The 22,021-nt window shown below is 44.5% G+C and overlaps 1 protein-coding gene across 2 annotated transcripts in view; it reads right to left on the reverse strand.

The window, feature by feature from the left end:
- Positions 1-391: 391 nt before the first annotated feature.
- The window catches only part of ZFYVE21 (zinc finger FYVE-type containing 21), a 72,240-nt gene continuing 50,610 nt past the window's right edge, over positions 392-22,021 (reverse strand). Inside the window, exons 4-8 of one of the 2 annotated variants that reach the window (XM_082242951.1) lie at positions 20,361-20,436; positions 18,140-18,231; positions 16,290-16,337; positions 11,397-11,539; positions 392-1,008 (exon numbers count right to left, since the gene is read on the reverse strand). In XM_082242951.1, coding sequence (XP_082099077.1) covers positions 973-1,008; positions 11,397-11,539; positions 16,290-16,337; positions 18,140-18,231; positions 20,361-20,436 — 395 coding nt within the window. In that variant the 3' untranslated portion in view covers positions 392-972. The remainder of the gene's footprint in view (positions 1,009-11,396; positions 11,540-16,289; positions 16,338-18,139; positions 18,232-20,360; positions 20,437-22,021) is intronic. The other variant, XM_082242952.1, reaches the window with a different exon arrangement.

A 22,021-nucleotide genomic window follows, 5' to 3' on the forward strand; every position in this document is an offset into this window, starting at 1 on the left:
CCTTCAGATGTAGGGCCTTAGGAAATGGTATGGTACGGTTAGGGCAGAGCTACTGGCGTCACACGATAGATTCCACCGATTGGCGGACAGGAAACCATCAATGCTCACATCAAACGAAAGCGCAAAACAAACACCTCATTTGGTGTAAACCCCGCATGACCCCTGGTGGCCTGACTTGCAATGGAAACGCTCACCTGAATAGACCGGACCAGTCTAACCCTTCCAAACTGTACCGACCCAAACCGTTCCACTCAGTGGAAACGAGGCATTATACTAATTTTAAACAAAAGCGGGACAGGGACCCTCCTCTTGTTTACTGAATGCCTGTGTGAGAGGGGACACCTTCATGTTCCTACAATAAATGCAGGCAGTGATCGCTGGGGATTCTGATTAAATTATTGGAGTGAAGAACGCATAACACCCACAAATGAATCTGCACCTATTCTGAATGTAGTCTGTATTCCTAAATGAATGAGATTTTTCAGTCTATAAATACAGGTAACTGTATGCAGATCAATATGTGGTCCTTATTCCATACAATAACCACACTAAATCTTAAGTAAGGAAGAGTCTGAATGAGCCCCACAGTCTTGAGAGCTTAAAGACTGAAGCATTATTAAACTGTATATACTCTCTATATATATTTATATATTGCACAAATAAAGTGAAATATTCTGGTTATAAAAAGGACTGGTGTACTTATCATTTGCCCACACTGATGCCAGACATTTTCCAACCTGTCAATTGCGAAAATTTACTTTTGCAATATACCATAAAACGATTGGGGTACAAGCTGCATTGTAGAGCACCAAGTCCTTGTCTCTGCAATGGCTGCCTGCAGTGGGCAAATGAAAGAAACACTGTAATTAACAACTTAGCTGTACATATCGGGCATATAGAAGATTTGTTATATTGCATCAAAAAAATGACAATTACAAATAAAACTTTGCACTGTTCATCTTCCTGCTTCGGTCACTGGTCACGGGATTCATACAGGAGCTTTGCAGCCTGCAGAAATTAAAAAAACAAAACAAAAAACAAACATTAGTCCAAGGGCCCCCATCACACTGAGCATTATAGAATAAGCCCAGGAATTGCCAATGTAACCATGTATATACCATAGTGGGTCAATGCCCCTGGTAGCTGCAAATAAAAAAAAAACAGAATATTTGTAAAATCTTACCTGTAAAATTCCTTTCTCTGAGTCCTCTGACAGTCGCCACCACCTCTAAGTCATCACTATTGGGTATTGACTTTCGCTCCGCAGGAGTAGCTAGGCATAAGACTTAGTCAAAAAGAACAAAGGCATTTGCATATACACACCCATGGGGGCTGTCCCACTAGGTCACTACCCCCCTGCAGTGACCACTCCCAACTCAGTTTGGTAGCATAGCAGTAGGTAATAAGACAAAAACCCCAAAAGAGGGGCGGCGACTGTCGGAGGACTCAGAGAAAGGAATTTTACAGGTAAGATTTTACAAAAATTCAGGTTTTCTCTTACGTCCTCCGACAGTCGCCGCTGTCTCCAAGTCATCACTATTGGGATGTCCCAAAGCAGTGTAGATATGAGGGGTGGGAGACGCAACCGTAGAAAAGGCAACGCAGTACCCACATCAAAGAAAGGAACCTTACACGCACAGTAAGAGAACCTTCTGGGCAACAGAAAACAATGCTCAACAGGAGCAACAGCCCAGGAAAGCAAATACCAACAGCCAGGGACCCATAAAAAAAAAAACAAGGGTCCTTTATGGCACTGCCGCACTGAGAACTTTGCGGCCAAAGGAGGCATCAGCTCATGCCAGAACATCTACCTTGTAGAATTTTGAAAAAGTGTGCACCGACCACCAAGTCGCAGCTTTGCACACCTGGGCCACCGAGGCACGATGCCAATAGGCCCAGGATGCACTCACAGATCTTGTAGAGTGCGCCTTAACAGGGAAGGGTGCCTGTTCAATGGCCTGTCTGATCCATTTGGCAATAGTCGCTGCAGACGCAGCCATGCCCTTCCGAGGTCCCTCAGGAAGGACAAAGAGGGAATCCGTCTTGCGAAAGGATTCCGTAGACGACAGGTAAACCCTGATCGCCCTGACAACATCCAAGGAATGCAGAGCAACCTCCTTAGGATGCTTGGGCTTCGTACAATGCTTGGGCTTCGTACAAAGCGAAGGCAGGACAATGTCCTCATTAAGATGGAACTCAGAGATCACCTTAGGAAGAAAGGAGGGACGTGGACGCAAGACCACCTTATCCTCGTGAATCACCAAGTACGGGGAACAACGCCGCCAGTTCCGACACTCTGCGAGCCGAAGTGATCGCCACCAAAAAGGCAACCTTCTTGGACAGCAGAGGCAACGATATATTTCTTATGTTTTCAAGGGAGCACACTGTAACACGGACAGAACCAAGTTCAAGTCCCATGGAGGTAAGGGCTCCTTCCTGGGAGGAGCCAAATGTCGCACACCTTGAATAAAGGTGCGAACCAGGGAATGAGACGCCACAGGGCGTTGGAAAAGAATAGCCAGTGCGGACACCTGGCCCTTGATTATGGCCAGCGCTGGTCCACCCCAGACTGGAGGAAGGCCAACACTCTCGACACCGAGTACGAGCGAGGGGAGAACCCCCTGGACTCACACAAGGCGAAATAAGCCTTCCAGGTACGGGAATAGATCTTACCAGAAGAGGTTTTCCTAGCCTTGACAAGGGTAGGGATGACCTCAGGGGAGAGACCCCTATCCCTTAGGACCTGGGTCTCAACAGCCAGGCCGTTAAAGCCAGCAACTGTAAGGCAGGATGGAAGATCGGACCCTGTGACAGGAGGAGATCTTCCCACGGAGGCGCCACTGCCAGGTAAACAACGTCGGCGTACCAGGACCGGCGTGGCCAGGTGTGGTTCCGAGGCTAACCTGCGGAGGAACCTGGACAGCAACTGAATTGGAGGAAAGGCATACATCAGACAATACTGATGCCAAGGGGCCACCAACGTATCCGCGGCGTCTGCCAGAAGATCGCGCATTCTTGCCACGAACCTTTCCACCTTGTGGTTCAGTCGAGACGCGAACAGATCCATGTCCGGGGATCCCCACTTCGCACACAGAATTTGGAAGACCTCCGGGTGTAGGGACCATTCCCCCTGGTCCAGGGTCTGGCAGCTCAGACAGTTGGCCTGCCAATTCTCCACACCCAGAATGTGAACTGCTAAAATCGCCAGGACATGAGTCTCGGCCCAAGACAAAATGTCGGTCACCTCCCGGGCCGCCCGGGCACTCCTGGTGCCCCCTTGGTGGTTGATGTAAGCCACCACGATAGCATTGTCCCGTCTGTACCCGAACAGGACGGCCCCGAAGTCGGTCTGACCACTGGAAGAGCGAGTTTTATCGCTCTCAATTCCAGCACATTGATCGGGAGGGAGAACTCCTCCTTCGACCAAGTGCCCTGGGCAGACAGGTTGCCCAGGACTCCCCCCAGCCCAACAGGCTGGCATCCGTGGTAATCACCGTCCACAACAACGGACTGAAGGACTTGCCCTCCGACACCGCTGGGGACTGGAGCCACCACAGAAGAGCCAATCTGGTCTGACGACTCAATGAGACACTCAGATCCAGGGACGGAGGAAGTCTGTCCCACCTGGCCAGGATCTCCGCCTGGAGAGCCCGCATGTGAAACTGAGCAAAGGGTATCGCCTCGAAGGCCGAAACCATCAACCCCAGGCCCCGCATACAGGTCCTGAGTGATGAGGACGGATTGTCCCTGAGGGACCTGACCTCGTCCTGTAAGGTCTGGAGCTTGTCCTCCGGCAAGAACACCTTCGCTTGAGCAGAGTCCAGAATCATTCCCAGATAGGGAAGGCGAACCGATGGAGACAACGTAGATTTCTGAACGTTGATTGTCCATCCGAACTCCTGTAGCGTCTGCACTGTGGTGGACAGATCGCGCAGTAGGTCCTGGCTGACACTCGATCTCAGAAGAAGATAGTCTAGGTACCCCAAGACCGCAATGCCCTGTGCCCTCAACAGGCCCAGAACCGGTGCCAGCACCTTGGTAAAAACCCTTGGAGCCGAAGCGAGACCGAAAGGTAACGCACACAAACTGATAGTGGTCCTCTGCGATAGCAAACCGAAGATACCTCTGGTGACCCTCGAAAATGGGGATGTGCAGATACGCATCCTTTAGATCCATTGAGGCCAGGAATTCCCCTGGACTCAGGGAGGACACCATCGAGCGGAGAGACTCCATACGGAACTTCCGAACGCGCACAAAACAGTTCAGCGCTTTCAGGTCCAGAATAGGACGTACTTTGCCCTCCTTCCTGGGCACAGTAAACAGATTTGAATAAAATCCTCTAAACCTTTCCCGATGAGGTACTGGGACAATCACCCCCTGAGCAAGAAGGTCCTGCACTGCTAGCCCGCCCAGGGCTTCTTCTGGCTACCCTGGCCCTCGAAAGGCTTGCCCTTCGATTGGCTTCGAAAGGCACGAAAGGACCCCTGAGTGGATCGAGACGCAGAACCCCGCTTGCCACGAAAGGACTCGTTCTTCGGGTTCTGGGGCAGCAAAGTGCTCTTGTCCCCTGTGACGCCTTTTACCAAGGTATCCAACGCCTCGCCAAAAAGGCGAGAACCCGCATAGGGAAAATCAACAACTGTTTCGGTGAGGACTGGTCAGCCGACCAGCTCTTCAGCCAGATCAGTCGACGGTTAAGCACCGAGACACTAGATAGGCGTGCTGCCAAAGGGGCCTCATTTAAGGCCGCATCACACAAATACATGATTCCTTGGTGAGTTTAATTCACCATATCCAGCCGGGCAGGTGGAACAGCATCAGACACGAGGTTGCTCCTAAGCACCTTAGTCCAATCAGCCACCGCCTGAGCCACCAAAACTGACGCGAAAATGGGTTTGAGCAACGAGCCCGCCACCGTGTAGGAATGGCGGGCTAGAGACTCCAACCGCCGGTCCGTGGGATCCTGAAAAACCGGGGTATCCTCTGAAGGAACCAAGGTAGCCTTGTTCAATACAGCCACAGTGTGATCCACCTGTGGAGGCACACACCATCGTGATTCCGTAGCCGGCGCAAAAGGATAAAGCAATTTGAACCATCTAGGTACCAGGAATGGACGTTTTAAAGTGCGCCACAGTTCATTAACAGTGTAATGAAACTCATCGGGACAGGGAAAGACCTGCGCCGACTTGCGGGTCCTGTGTGTCCCAAATGAGGACACAATGCCCGGAGGACTGGGCTCATCCTCCAAATGTAGCGTTTTCTTTACAGAAACAATCAATTCATCCATGGTCGCGCGCTCTTCAGGCGACTCCGGGGAGGAAGTATCAACCCCCTCCACCTCCGCCTCCCCCTCAGACCCCAGCGGGTCTAAGGATGAGCGAGACCCTGAAAAGGGCACGCTCGCCGCAGCAGCCATATCACCATCTGAATCAGAGGAGAGACAATCTGGGCCTCTTCCTAGCAGCACGTTCAGCCATCAGCACCTCCATATTGGACACCAAGGTCACCACTACAGCGGCGAAATCAGGTTTCAGAGGGGCCACAGGAGAACCGGGGCCCCCCACCAAAGCTGGGGGGAATTTGCTGTCCTGAGAATCCATTGCCCAAGATGAAACAGTGCAATAAATTTGGTACTGCCCCTTTAAAACCGCTGCGGAGTGCGCAGCCCACCGCTACAGGTACAGTGACAAAAGACCCCCTAACAGGAGAAGAAAACTGAGCCAGAAATGACAATACAGAAGGGTGAGAGAGATAGTCTGCAGAGCCCCGCAGTGTGTTACCACCGATGTCGCTGCCTCAGAGGAAAAGGAAGTGATGTCAGAAAAGGCTGAACTATAAGCTGCAATGACTCAGGGAAAATGGCTGCCCATAGGACTGAATGGAAGGCTCCGGCAAAATCTCCTGACGCTAGGCAGAAAGAAACTGAGTTGGGAGTGGTCACTGCAGGGGGGTATTGACCTAGTGGGACAGCCCCCATGGGTGTGTATATGCAAATGCCTTTGTTCTTTTTGACTAAGTCTTATGCCTAGCTACTCCTGCGGAGCGGAAGTCAATACCCATTAGTGATGACTTAGAGGCGGCAGCGACTGTCGGAGGACGTAAGAGAAATAGACACTTTGGTGATCTCTACTTGCTTCCCAGGTGCTGTGATAAGTGGCGAATCTGCTGCATTGGAGGTCAGCCTCTTAACACTAGCGCCATTCAGAGAAAGATTTGTGCTCTCTGATTGGACAAGGTGGAGAGCGTGACAACACAGCCTTCTCTGAATTATGCCCGTGCGGAGCAGCTGACTTCCTGTGTTTACAATGCGTGAGAGCAGCAGCTTAGCCCAAGACCCAGGGGGAAGTGGAGATTACTGAAGCAGCAGTGTGTACTTCAGTGATTTCCAGCTTCCAGGGGAATTGGCCAGGCTTGGTACAAACAGTTACATTGGTCCAAGCCAATAACATTCTGATACCTGGACGTATTCTTTAAAAGTATACAAAATGTAACTAAAATAAAAAGGTATGCTTCTCACCATATCAAAAAAATTTAGGTGAAAACAAATGTGCCAGCACAAATATATTAAACCATCACCATGGCCTTTTTTTTTTTTTTTTTTTTTAATATAAAAGACTGAGCAACGTTGCCCCAAACATCCACACACATTACAGGGTAGTGACTGCTTTACAGACTAGAGCTGTGTCAGAAAGTGTCAGTGCTGACCACCATAATACAATCCGCCAGTGTGCACACTGACAGTTTTTTTTTTCCCCCACAGAAATGATCCAAGTCAGCTTTCTAGGCTGGGTTCACATATGTGCGGCCACGGGTTTGTGCCTGGGATCCGGTGTGTGTCTGTTCACCATTTCAGGTGCGATTTAGGTCAGAATGTTTGCCTGAATTTGCACCTGAACCGGAGGCAAACCCGCATAGGACCTACTTGTAATCAGTGTAGGCATGACAGTAGCTAAACTTGTCTAGTGTCCAATGTACATGCCATCTGTGAATATCCATGCTCTGGTTGTCCAGCCTCGGATTCTGGACATGTGCAATTTGCAGATCTGCTTATAGTGCAGTTCATTCCTGGAGTTTATCACCACCTGGCCATCCCTAGCAAAACGCACATGCTTTCAAGAGCCAGTGTAATCAATCATTGCTAGACTCCAAAACACTCTACAAGTGTATAACCTTTCAGGAAAATTCAGTCCATTTAGTACTTCCACTCAGATAAAAAAAAATGGTGTGTGCCAGATGCATGGGCAAACCACTATATATATATATATATATATATATATATATATATATATATATATATATATATATATATATAAATATAAATAAAAAGATAGCCTAGAACAGTTTCAGCGTGGGGATTGCAGCCAGTTCCTTTTTACAATTACATTTGGCCTGTTCTCTTGCCTTTCTAAAGAGATTACAAGACTTTAAAACTTGCTAGCGATAAGTAAGAAATGACTTCCACATTGTTAAAAAGGTACTAAAAAGGCAAGAAATACTTACGGTCCAACTTCCGCAAGGTTCTTCACTGGCAATTTGTCCCCAGCGCCGACCTTTGGCTGTCTTGATTGGTTGGTGCCAGGTTTATCCATCCTGGCACACTGGCCTTGTGCTGGATGAGGGTATGCAGAGGATTGCGAACAGACAGGTAGTTTATTGTATTCCAGAAGATACATTGAATGCGTCTTCGGCAATAAAGAGCCTGCCTGTTCGCATTTTTTTTTTTTTGCATTCAGTTCCGTTTTAATGCTGGCCTGGAGGATCCTCCAAGCTAAAAGAAAAACCCCTGCTTGTCTGGTCAGCAGGATGGGTAAGTTGAGAGAAGCGTGCTTTTTTTCAGGTTAAGAGGTTATGCTGGGGAGGTCTTGAATGAAAATTGGCGAATGGAACAGCCTTAAAGGAGGCTACCATGAGGCTTATAACTCTCATGCAGAATCTCACTGAGGGATGTCTTTGACCTCAATTCCCAGGCATAGGATCACACCCAAGTATTCCAAGCGAAGAGAAAGCTAGAGAGCAGATTTCTGGAAGTTGATCACGCAGCTGAAACATTGGAGCATCTGAATTGTCCTGTGGACATTGGTAGATAGCTTGAAGAGATAGGAGTCCTTCGGGAGAAGGTAGTCTAGATAACCAGTGACCTGGGATCCCTAAAATTCTTAAAAAGGGCAAGAAGAGATTCTAGGACCTTTGTAAGTACTTAGGACTCATCACTACCACGACCCTGGTTGCAGAGAAGCACAGGGAGCTGTCTTCACTGCCAGGAAGAGGAGTTCCACAAGTTCTAGCTCACCAGCCGATCCAGAGGCAAAGGAATTTGGAAAAAAAAAAAAAAAATCACTAGGGGTCCCAAAAATGGCCACAATCTCCAATAAGATGGATACCGCAGCCCAGGTACCCAAAATACAGTGCACCAGAATGTAATGAAAAACCAAAAATGGCCACCGCTGAGCCACCCTGGATATGACAAACATGGGCACCAGCTGCTGCAACACCACATGGCAGACACACATCCCTACCAGGCACAGCGCTCCCTCACCGCTCTGTAGCATAGTCCCAATGCCACATGCAATCACCAAATACTTCAGCTTTGCCCAACAGGGAAGTAGGAAGCCCTGAAGAGAAGGATAGGACAGACTGGCTGGATAGACCGACCTAAAATGGGAGGAGGAGAATCCCACAAGATGGACTACCCCAGGAAGTAACTGTGCCCCGCACTGTTCTGGGCTAAGGAGGGGGTTTGACATCTGCTTACTTATCAATGGCGTTATGCAACACTCCCAAGACAGACGTTAGGTGCCCAGTCATATGTGCCCCCACGAGAGGTTTAATTCCCTGGCCACACCAGTCCAGGAGGGCTGTTGCACCCGACCCAGCACATATCTAAAGGGTCTGTGTGCACTTATTAGCCAGGCTGGAGTGACTACAGGATCTAGATAAGAGAAAAGAAGGAAGCACCTCCTAAGAGCAGCTTCCTTCTTTTCAGAATACAGTGTTGGCTTACTCTGGGATGGCTGCCACAGGTGCATTTTAGAATCATATGGACATTTAAGGACTTTTATGGACTAATCTATATTGCTGCTATTTATATCACAGGAGTGGTTACACAGCCAATTTGTGTGCCAATATTATGGTTTCTTTTGATCTGGATCTAGATTATCCACCCTGCCACCCAGCCTGGTTTTTTGGCTTTCGATTGTAGACCTCTGTACGAAAAAACAAAACAAAAAACAAAACCACAACACTATGGAACTACAGGTCCCAGCAGGGAAGAGCGAGAGAGAGCGAATAGGGACCCCCCAGAGACTCACCACTACCAGCCTAAGGAGCGCTAAATATTTGGACCCAGCAACTGCCATCAGTGTCCATCCAGTTCATTTATCCCAGGTATAGGAGAAAGAGGAGCCCCGGCATCACCACATGGCTGTCTCCAGCGTCATGCGTGACCAAGGGAAAATGGCTGCCGTGACGTGACGGACTACACAAACATGGCCAACGTCCACGATCCTGCCTGCACCCTCTGCAATGGGACCTCACCCCCCCCCCCCCCCCCATGAAGCAAGCCCTCGACTGCTAGGTAAAGATTACGTAGTCCAGATGGTGAAAGACTAAGACTGGAAGAAAGAATGTGGTGGAGAAGAAATTCTGTCTTCTAGCCCAACATACTCAGCTTGCAGACCCATTTGTCAGGAGAATCCCAAAGATCTACAAACCAGTGAAGACGACGATCCCACCCTGTGTGAACAAGTGGGGGCAAACATTCATGTCATGGAGGGCTTGTGCTGCCAGGAACATTTGGTATTTGTGGGGGGTATAGGGGGTTTAGATTCCTTGTCCTAGGTGCCTGAGGAACAAAAAAAGCCACTTGTGCGTGAAGAAGGTCCTTGCTTGCGCCACGGTTTCTTGCCCTTCCGAGTTTGTGATAGCAAGATGCTTTTACCACCCATGAGATTCCTGATAATGTCATCCACAGTGGCACCAAACAGCCCATCTCCCTGAAAGGGGTAACTCAGTCAGGGCTGTCTAAGAGGTTTGGCCCGCCAACCAAAACTTAAACCAGAGAACACTGTGCAAGACCACCGCTGAGACAGAAAGTTTATAGTGTTAAGGTGCCACATCCAGCAACACCTAGCACACGTACTTGGAGGCCCTGGCCCAGTTGGTCTGCTAACCCTGCCTAGCTTGGGGATACCTGTTCCTTACCCAAACCCAGATGCAGATGTTTTGCCCATTCTGTGAGAGGTTGGAACACCAGTGCAAGGCCAAGCCAGTGACAGTAAATGGATTGCGCGACCGCTTAAGACTTCCTGTTGGCCAGGTCCTTGAACAGCGATTCTTCCACTGGAATCAAAGTAGCCTTATTAAAGCCTGGAGATAGGTGGGTCCACAACTGGGGGAGAGGTCCACTTTTTAAGAAGAGCCTCTTCGAAAAAGACACTGAACTGAAAATTGTTTCAGTATCACAAAAATCGCAGCTTAAGACGCTACCATTCCCTGTTAACAAATTTGGCAAAGTAGGATAGGGAGTCACCATATCGACACGCACCGGTTTATGCTTACCAAAGGGAACAGCCAACAGCCCCCCTATATTCCCCTTCAATTTTAAAGGTTTGCAGCACAGAGGAATCCCAAGGCAGACACCAGCTCTTTCTCTTGCACAATAGTAGTAGCAGAAGAAGATTCACCCTCACTGTCCAACGACACTGGATCAGACATTGCGTGGTCTGCTGGCGGTGCAGAAACTGCCCCTGCATCGACCTCCACCTCAGGGGAGAAGACCCAGGTAGGACTCATCAGTCCCGAAGTCCACACAGGGGACACCCAAAAGGAGGGGTGTTGGATGGCTGTTGGCTGGGGAAAAATAAAAAATAAAAATCATCTAGTCATGTGCGTCCCCCCATGAGACTACTTACTGGCTATACATAACTAGTGGTCTGCATGTGATCGCTGGCCAAGCTGGGGTGACAACTAGGATCTAAATTATCCAGCTTGTCAACCAGCTTAGCTGTGTAATCGAAGATTGGTAAAAAAAAAAAGGGAGAACTAAAAAAAGGTCCCAAGCAGGCAGCTAGGTCCTTACTCCTAAACAGACCAAAAACGAAGCTGCCTATAGCAGATGAGGGGATTTGGCTACTGGCACAGTCTGCCCATATGCAATGCTTTATTTTTTTCTGCCTACCACGTGTCCTACTCCTGAAGGTGGCACTATAACCCTACAGTCAAGATTCATGCTGGTCTGTGTCCTTCAATGAAAGAAAGAGAAAGATTGCTTTTCATTACAAACTACAATGGAGGGTAATGTTGGCCACAAGCACTAGCCAGACTGGCCTGCACAATACCATGCACAGGGCAGAAACAAAAAGGAGACTCCTCCACAATGACACACATCATACAGATACCTTGTGCATAGCGGCCAGCCAGGATGCGGACGTCTTCTTATTACTGTTAAAATCTTCACTTGTTGTAAACTTCATCTGTAAGAGATCATCCGAGCCAGCACTCTTATACTGAAGAAGCATCCCTGTAGCTCGGCTGTTCCCTCCTGCATATTGCATAACCAGTTAATACACATCCATTCTATAGACATACACTTAAATATTCCAAGCACAAAAGAGATTATGTATGCCACACAAACCTTTAACAAGCAGCAGCATATTTAATATCAGACATAAAAAAATAAAGACTGTGGCCTGTCAGCCTATGAGATTTTTTTTTTTGCCCCGTCTTTTACCATGCTCACACTGCAGCATACAACCTGAGCAGCATGCTGGTTGGCTCATGTACACATTTTAAATGTCTGACTTCATCTGATATTTCCTACAAGTTCAGTACAGGGAATGACACCACAAACTTTTTAGGCATTAGCCAAGTGGTGAACTCAAAATGCAGACAGATTATATCTGCATTTATCAAGCCCCTCTGTACGGTTATTCATTTAGAAAATTGGAAGCAGCAGTCCCTTATAAACAATTTCTCCAACAATGTGGCATGTTGTGGTTAAAATTCTGACTGCACTTACCCCAAGCACATTGCGTCTATCCAGATGACTAAGGTATTTGCAGACAGAGTGTGGAAAAATCTGCAAACGTTAGCAAATGGCACTTTGGTATCTGGCAGTGCTTGGTATTAATATTCCTGTACCTACCGGATGACACAACTCAGAATGATGCTGACAAGAGTCTTTCATGGCCTCTTCGCAGTATCTAAGCACAGAGGCACTTTCATTTTGCAATCACTGGCCTCAAACAACTCCTCTATGTAATCACTGGCCTCAAACAACTCCTCTATGTAACAGTTAAGGTGCATCTGTATTGTATGCTTGAAATCTGAATTAGGAATTACAGTTGCAGAGGAGACACCCTCTGGAACCATATGATACCTTACATTTGCTGGACAGCTCCTTAAAATGTTCCAGCGTTGTAAGCTCCTATGTAAATATCAGCACACCACTAGAAGGAACTCACCCATGTCAGCAGCCAAGCACTACATAATAGGAATGTTCATTTTAAAAAAGGAGGCTGAACCAGCAGACAGCAAGGTAGTTGAGGTTTCTGATGGTAAGATATGGTGCCAGAGGTTGTCTGCGCTATGGGCTTTTACTTTTCATGCACACATTGCATGTGGGCTTTAAAAAGAGAAGTATGGCCATCTTTTTTTTTTTTTTTTTTTTAATCATGCTTGCGTAGCTGGATGCAGCTCCCTGCTCTGCCTGCTAAAAACGGGTCACAGAGCTTTGGCTGCACTTCTCCTTTAAGCTCTGTCTCTGTGTTCCAGTGCTGTAAACTTCAAAATTTCTGAATACATTGGTGCAGAAACGTGAACACTCAGCTCTTCTGAGCATGCATGGAGGAGAGAGGAAGAGGCTAGGCTCCCTCTTAAAATATAGCAAGTGGCTGAAAATACCGAACACATCATAGGAAGATCTGCCGGGGGTGTTTAGCACATTCTGCTAATACAGACAGGCTTGACTGTTGTTTCCCCAAGCCAAAACTGAGTAGCCCTCTGAGGTCTTACAGCATTGCCCTATTACCTGCCTGACCTAACAGTAATACCACACATTACCTCCCAGCTCCTGAGTGTCTATAACTAAATCAAATAAAGCCACACAGTTCAGGGGAATGTAAACAACCACTGACCTCTGTTACTATTATGCCAGGAATTTCATTTCTCGCTTATTATCCAGCATACGGTTACATTCCTGTTTTTCATTATGAAAGGCAAGAATAAGCAAGCGTAAAGCTGAGACATTGCTTGCAGAGACACAGCTGCTTCCAGAGTTCATGCTTTACTTTGCTTGATGTTCACAAGCCAAAAGAATCAAAAACGAGGGCACGTTGTTTACAAGGCAAAAAAAAAAAAAAGGAAAAAAACGTGCAGAATGACCGCTACATTTATTAATCCCAATATCAAAAGACAGTAAACCTGATCAGAGCAATGCATTGCAGTTATGCATGAAAAGAAAACCAGTTTTGTTGAGATAAACATGATTGTAGGTTGTTGCTGCTGAGTAGATACGGATACTCCCTCTTCCTCCACTGTGTGAGCCAGATACAGGCAGTCCCCGGGTTACAAACAAGATAGGGTCTGTAGATTTGTAGGTTTGTCCTTAAGTTGAATTTGTATGCAAGTCGGAACAGGTACATTTTTTAAGTGTAACTCGAGCCAAAAAGTAATTTTACATTTTTTTTTTTGGATAGCATAGGGAAGGATTAACCCCCCCTGTAACATTTGTTTTGCTGTCTGTGCCCCTGTTCAGACGATTTCACCTCACTTTCTGTCCCAGTGACAATTGGAATTTGAAAATTTTGGGTTGTTGTGGAAACAAGGATTGGTGATAAACCTTCAGTGGAGACACCTTTTTTATTTATTTATTTTTTTTTTAAGATAACTCTTACAGGATTGAATTACCCTTCCTAGGGGTAGATTTCTTCTCACAGCTTCTCCCTCCATTTGTAAATATGAGTTGTTTGTAAGTTGTATGTTTGTTTGTTACCAGTGTTGGGGGTAACTAGTTACAAAGTACTGATTACTTTTTTTGGTAACGAAGTAACGTAACTAGTTACAATACTAATATTGGTAACTACACTACTTTACTAGGCTATAGGAAGTAACTACACTACTTTACTAGGCTATAGGAACGCGCTTTCCTGCGTTACCCAAGCCGTGCGATACAATTGTTATTTCGAAGAATAGAGAGGGATGAAATTTATGACTTTTTGTTGCACTTTATGTTTTATTCTGTTTTTTCAGGTTTTGTTCTCATGTTTCCCAAAGCCTGTGTTTATACAATAAACTCTATGCAGAAAGAGTGTCATGTATCTTCTTCTACACGGTCAATTAAGAAAGAGGAAAGTAAAGTAATAAGTAGTGAAGTTACTTTTCAAATGCAGTAACTAGTAAAGTAATCTCGTTACAATTTACAGAAGTAACTAGTTACATTTTTTGAGTAACTACCCCAACACTGTTTGTTACTCAGGGACTGCCTGTACGGACTTTCCTGGAATCTCCGGCTCTGATACCCTTTGTAGTCTCACTATAAAATGCTGTATTTTCTAGAATATGAAAAAAGTTCCAAAATCAAAAAAATCCATTAGTCCAGGTTCACACATGCTGCGGCTAACAGCAGGGGGTCCAGTGCGCCCCTGTTCACCGATTCATGTGTGAATCAGGTCAGAATTTCTGTCTGATTTTGCACCTGATTCGGAACCAAAGACGCACAGGACCTTTTCCACCGCGGCCACCCCGGCGGTGTGAATTGGTTCCATTGAAAGCCAGTTGTACTCTGCCATGAAAATTGGATGCGGAGAAACCTGCATCCAACTCGCATAATTGTGAACCCAGTCTTAGGAAGCAAGAAGCCCTGCTACGATATGATGCAGGTAAAAAGGAGCTGGGAACATATCTAGAAATCTACTCAATGGTGACCCAAAATTATTTAACATGTTGGTGGGTAAGCCTGTGCACCCACTGATAAACCATCTGAATCTTTTTTTTTTTTTTTACAGACTAACCATGGAGACCTAGTAAATGTTACAGTCTGGTTTGCTTTGTGTAAATAATATTTGGAGTCCTACCCCCTGCAACAAAAATTGTTCAACTCCAATGGGTGGTAGTGGCACAGCCATATTCAAACAGGTGTGTTCTGAGTAAGAAGCTTTACCAATCAGCAGTGGGAAAGGTTACCCAAGATCTATCTGAAAGTGGCAAACCTCTTCCTTCTCTCAGTTTGCCCAGTGGAAATGTTAAAAAATGTACACAATGAGAAATACATGGACACAGCTGTGTCTTTAGATCACAAGGAGTATATGTATTCTACTCAAAGCACTACAGGCAACACTACAAAACTGTTTTCTCTTTTAGACGTAATCTCACCCTCTGGTAAATGCACCTTTTATATGGCTATTAGAGTTCAGCATTCATTGGAGTGAAAATAAACAATCTTGACCTAGAAAGGCCTATTCGCGGTTTGCAATTTCACACCTGCAGACACAAATGGCAGGAAGCCACAGCAACAAATGAAAATATTACAAAAATCGAAGTGTGATTGGTTACTGTAGATTGCTGTGCAGCGTCATCTCAATTTCACAAGGGAAAAAAAGCAAATCTGGGGAGACTGTAGGCATGCAGGCTAGTATCAGCATAGGTTTGCAGGAATCGTTGGCCTGAAGCCTTTGAAGAATGCTACTGTTCGATTAGTAAGTTATTATTAGGTTGCAGTGAAATTTAAAGTGGATGTAAACCTCAGACATGAAATATGAACAAATCATATCCCTCTACAGTGGGTACTTGTCTTAATTAAAAGCAGTAAGTGTCACTTTTGTCTGCTGCTTTAATCCTCTGCTATCAGCATCACAGCATCAATCACTTCTGACAAGTTTTCTTGACACCTAGAGAAAAATGGTGACAGGGGAGGGAGCTCCAGCTGACTGATATCCTCAGCTCTGTTCCTGTGTGGAGGCAGGGTGTGTCCTTCTCTCCAATCTGCTCTCAGAGCTCTCGTCACTGAACTCTGCAGAGTGTAACTTCAGGTCTCCGCTCCTTTTTTCTGAACTCTCAGACAAGCTTTATAATTCAGGAAGGCTGCAGATAAAATGGTACAACCTATGTAGGAGGATTTGTTTCATCTCTGTGTATCACCTAAGGCCAGTCACTTCACTGGGTATATGTAAGGGTTTACAACCACTTTAAAGAGAATTGGTTTTGGAATACAGGAGAAAAATATCTATTTGGAAAGCAACTAATCACAGGTTTGACACAACATGCGGACCGGCACATTCCCCACATCCTCTGACCTTCTGTGATGCATTGGCTCTCCAGCAGACTGGTGTATGTGTGAATATCTTTGTACATCAAAGCAGCGTGAGCAGTGAAAAAAGAAAGATCATTGAGCATACTATACATTCATGAAAACACATTAGTTAAGTGAAAAAGAAATGCATGGTATTGTCAGTAAAAGCTACAGTAATAAAAAGCGTGCCAATCAAATGACTGACTATTGAAGAATATGTAAAACAACCTACCGAATCAGAAGTCATGTTTCACACATATGGCCATAATAAACTGAAATTGGACCTATTGTTATGGTTTATTGCACTATGCGCGTTATCTATGCAATGTCCTAAACAATACCAATGTGGACACATTTTTAAAGGTGCAATCTTTAGCGCCGTCATCCTTATCCATGCTCCGTTACTTAGTAAATCAAATTACTGACTTGAACTAGTATACAGGTGAGCTGTCCTGATCCTTTTCTGTCTACATGCTTGTCTCAGGTCAGTCAGTGACACACCAAGTAGAGAACAAGTATAAGGGTGAACCTGAATTTTGCATCTTTCACAAGTCAGCAATAGCAGGTCATATTTTTCTCCCTGAAAAGGTTCCTAAAAAAAAAAAAAAAAAAAAAAACACAACAGGAAAAAACCAACAAGCATACGTATTACAACTGGAAAGTAAGAGTGGTTTTCTGCTGAGTCCCTGTTCACACTTGTGCGATTCGGGAAGGCTGCGAATTCGCACAAGTTCCCGCATCGCAAACGCACCCCTGGCAGTTCACACTGCCATATGCGATACGCTGGGGGTGCCAATGAAATGTTAACGACGCCCCCAGTTTGATCGCATATCGCAGTGCGATCTGACAGTTCGCACAGGATCGGATCGCACAAGTGTGAACCACTGTGCGATCCGATCCGAATGCGGCTGGAAAAAAGGGTCATGTGCGTGTTTGGTGCGGATACATTGCGAATTCAGCCATACAAAGTGTATGGCTGAATTCGCATCCGCACCTCCGATCGCATGTAATGAAGGAGCAGTGCGCTCCGAATTACATGCTATCGGCGCACTCGCAGAAGTGTGAACCGGCCCTTAATCCTTCTTCTCCATTCTTTTTTTTTGTTCACAAACTTTTACTTGCCAATAGTGCAGTTAGCAACATCTTCAGGACATTGGAACGCAATTTTATGGCTTGTTTTGATGTAGGACTATGTGCTTATCCATCATCACACAACCAATAAGAGTTGCTTAAATTGCTTTAGGTTTTTTTTTTTTTTTTTTATCAGTTTTTTTTCTGCATGCTTTCAATAGTGTTGATTAGTAGTCACTAGAAAAAAGGTAGATTGCTTGGTAGAATGTTTTTCCATTAATATCATATTTAGGGAACTGACTCTTTCCCCCACACTGTTGATAGCAAGAAATGTCACCACTTTTGCACGTGGCGTTATGCTTGCTTTGTTTGCCAGTGCCTGGAAACTCAGGTGTAGGCAGAATGGGGCTTTTCTATGCTTCCCACACAAACCTGACTGCAAATGCCTGCCTGTACTCATGATCTCAGTGCTTTAATAAAACTTTATTGTTCTGGACAAACAAAAAAAAAAAATTATCATCTGGGATTTCTCTGCTCTGACACATTTCACCCTTGGGTGAAGCATATCAGAACGGGAATGTCCCAGTATGTGCTTTTTACATCTATAACAAAGTTTTATTAAAATGCTGAGATCACTGGTGTGCGGCCAGTCTTTTGTCTCCTACACTATTGGTGACGGTTTTGTCTAGCGATTCTACACACAGCCATTAACAATTTTTTGATGTGAGAAAATAACTAACCTCTTACCAGATAGTTGAAAAATAGGTTTTAATAACTTCTTACCTCCAGGAGTAAACCCTTCGGTGAGTATCTGAACAGCTGAAATCCGTGCAACTTCTATTTCATAATGGTTCTCTCCGTCAAGAAACAAATATCTACAGGCAAAAGGAAAACATAGCTATTTAGTCCTAACACATACTAAGCACCGTGGGGTTGATTTACTAAAACTGGAGAATGCAAAATCTGGCGCAACTTGGTATGGTAGCCAATCCGCTTTAAATTTCAGCTTTTTCAATTAAGCTTTGACCAAAAAAAAAAACTGGAAGCAGATGGTTTCTATGCACAGCTGCACCAGGATTTTGCACTCACAAGTTTTAGTAAATCAACCCCTGTGTTAGAGATGTACAAAAGGAATCAGTGTAGGAAAGCAAGGGAAAATATATTATAATATATATATATATATATATATATATATATATATATATATATATATATATATATATATATATATATATACATACACACATATACACACACACACACACACACATATATTTTTTTCTTCCCATATTCAGTGTCCATCAATAAACTAGTGTTCAAAGAATCCATAGGTCCCTATTACAGTTTGATGTCCGTGCACTTCTTTCAAGGTGCTCTTTTCTGTACCCATAAACCATGTCACTACCTGTGTGAAAAACAAAACTTATCAAATCCAATTGACCCCCTTAAAAAAATAGGTCAAATAGCTTTAAGGGAGTGCTGTATGCGTTGATTATATTTTTGATTTTTCTTTTTTTTTATTTAAGTAGGCTTTTGATATAATTTGGAGCAAAAAGAATGTATTGTTTATTAGCTGTAGCAGGCCACTATTCCTGACCTATCACTGAAAAACACTAAATGTCACTAGCCAGGAACAGGCATGCAATCAAAGTCACAACTCCCAAGCTGCATACTTTTCTCTGGGTCCGTGATTCTCCAAAGAAGCCACAGTAGCAGCATGATAAGGTAACTAGCAATTTCAGAATGTTGCTCAGCAAAAGGTTTCCTATAAAAAAGAGCAGTGTAAAAGCTCTTTTGCCTTAAGCCATATTTACTGGAAGGTTTCCACCTCAAACCCTTGTTGCTCTGTTAACGGATAATTGTTCTGCAACCTTCAGTATTTCACAAACTGCCCCTCTGTGGCTGGAGAGACTGCTACATATAAAAATGGAAAACAGGAAAAGTGAAATGTGTTGTCCTTGGCGAAATGAGAATTTGAATGGCTTCAAAAAGGCAAACCACTGTTAAGCTTGCTACAAGGGTCAAACAAAAGTAAAATGACCGATTAGTGACCAGCCTACCTGATTTGCAGTGAGTAGATTGGTTTTAAAGGGATAAGTTCACCTTTAGTAACATGTTACCAACTGAGCAGCCCGTGACAAACCCCAGGAGTCCCTGTGACAGAGGGCCGGGGATCTTCTTCCAGCACCCGTTGTCACAATTAAAAAAAAAAAAAAAAAAAAAACGCAGCCATGCGGGGACCCAGCCGCGTCATTCATTCACAGAGTACTGTGAATGGGAGTACTACAACTACCATCAGCAATTGCGGCTGATGGCCTGTAGTTCTCAATGAACTACAAGTGCGCTCTAGGTAGTTTAATGATCCTTCCTGTCCTGTCATTATGTAACTGCCTGCGAGCACACAGCTACACATATATATATATATATATATAGATATAGATATATACATATATACATACACACATATACACTCACATATATACACAAAAAAAATTCACATTTTTCTACCTGCAAAAGGATGTGCAATTTATTTATTTTTTAAAGGTGAATTTATCCTTTAAGCCAGCAACATCTGGTTCAGATATTTTGTTCAACCAGTGGGCTGAATGAAAAAAAAACTGCACAGATTCCCCCATCCAAATATTGAAGGTGGAATCTTCATTGCTGTGCTATTGTATTCAGACAGGGGGGAGACTCCCCCCCCCCCCCCACTGTAGGAATACACAGATCAGCATTGCAGCCGTTGATTGAATGGCTTTTATCCCACACAACAGTTATTTGTTCAATAGCAGTGGCCACATGAATGAAATTCACATTGGCCACATGAATGAAATTCACATTGGCCACATGATTGAACATCATCTGGTTCCTGCTGAACAGGCCAAATTTCGATCCATCTATGGCCACCTTTATAGTCACATGACCCCCACCCCCACAGTGTGTTAACACAGGAAGAAAAGTATAAGCAGCGAAGGTTCATAAGTACAGATGGAATTGCCTTTACCTGTGGTTGTTGGAAAGTCGACACATGACAGTTTCAGACTTCTCTGATGATCCCTGGGTTATATCAAATGTAGCACCTGGAGACAGAAGAGAGTAAATAAATATTTGAAAATATTGAAACGGTTGGATGTTTTTGGGGGTCTTTGATATCTTTTCTTCATTACTTTTGTACTATTTAATGTTTCATTTTTTTTTCCAAATTGTATCAGAGTATACAGACTTGTCCTTCATATTACCCCAGTTATATTCTACGCATTATAAAATTAGGACTCCATTTGGTGCTTTTAAAGAATGATGTTCAGGTCTTCTGCTTTCAAATTGCCAGCTTCTTAAATATTTTATAAAACCGCAGCCAGCAAACTAGATTTAGAAACATAAAACTCTAGAAGTTGAACTACAACTTGGAACCCTAAAACCTACATCTAAAAAGAACAGAGCTCAGAGAAATGTTCCAATATTCAAAGTCTCTCAACTGAATATAACAAAATCTTTTCTAATAGGATCACCACCAGATGGATAGACCCTTCCTAAAATAAAGCTTGTAACATCAAACTTTTTTTAGCATGACTTCTGAGTGGGCTGTGAAGTGGGTTTTTTTTTTTTTGCATTGAGTGTTCACATAAAAGGTGGTGGATGGTTACCGAGGGAACCACGGAAGTGAACGATTAAATCAGCTGCAGGATTGAGTAGTGTGTGTCTGCATGTTATTATTTTAAATGTGAGCACAATTGATTGGTGTGTTTTTGAAGCCTTTTTTGCTCTATAGAAATGCATGGAAACGCTTGATTTGAGCTTTAGTGTGTTTTGTCACACGTTTTTGGAGCATTTTTTCCTGCTCAAATGCAATAATAAATAATAATTAAAACGAAAAAAAAACCCTAACCTTAACCCTAATATTAACCCCTAACCTTACAGAACAAAAAATGTATAATAAATGTACCCCTTACATAAAAAGTAAAACAAAATAAACAAATAAATAATACACAAAAGCAGATGAAAAAGCTGAAGAATAGAACAAATGATGAAACCGAATATATTCTCTATTAGCCAATTACTCAAAAACACTTTAAAAACACCCTACACACATTTTGCAAAAAAGCTCCCAAAAACGCAACGCTCAGGTGTGAATGCAGCCTCAGGAGACGCAATCACCTTTCCCATGGCAAGGGCAAAGTGAATGTTTTCGCAAACTACATTCCTCAAACCCCTTAGAGCCGGTTCACACTATTAAGACTTGTCAGGCGACTTGGTCAGCCTGGCAAGTCGAGCACCGTCGGGTTCATTGAGTAGTACAGGACCGGTTCTAATAGGAGCGACACAAGTTGCTCCGACTTAGAAAAAGGGTCCTGTACTACTTTGGGGCGACCTCGGAGCGACTTGCATAGACATTCATTATATGAAGTCCGTGCAAGTCGCGCCGAAGTCGCGGTGCACGCAACTTCACAGGTCGCCCCCGAAGTCGGAGCGACCCAATGTGAACCAGGGCTCATCCTCCTCTTATCTGGGGCTCCTTCTCAGCTTTGACAATACTTGGGTCTACTGTGGAGAAGCAATAGAATGAGAGGTAGCCCAGGTAAGGCAAGTACCAGGCAAGGAGGGGTCCTCTGCAAATATATTGTCACTTTGCCATGTATGGGAAAAAAAAAAAAAAAAAAAGGATCT

The sequence above is a fragment of the Pelophylax lessonae genome (genome assembly GCF_965119305.1).
Source record: "Pelophylax lessonae genome assembly, chromosome: 13".
NCBI classification, from domain to species: domain Eukaryota; kingdom Metazoa; phylum Chordata; class Amphibia; order Anura; family Ranidae; genus Pelophylax; species Pelophylax lessonae.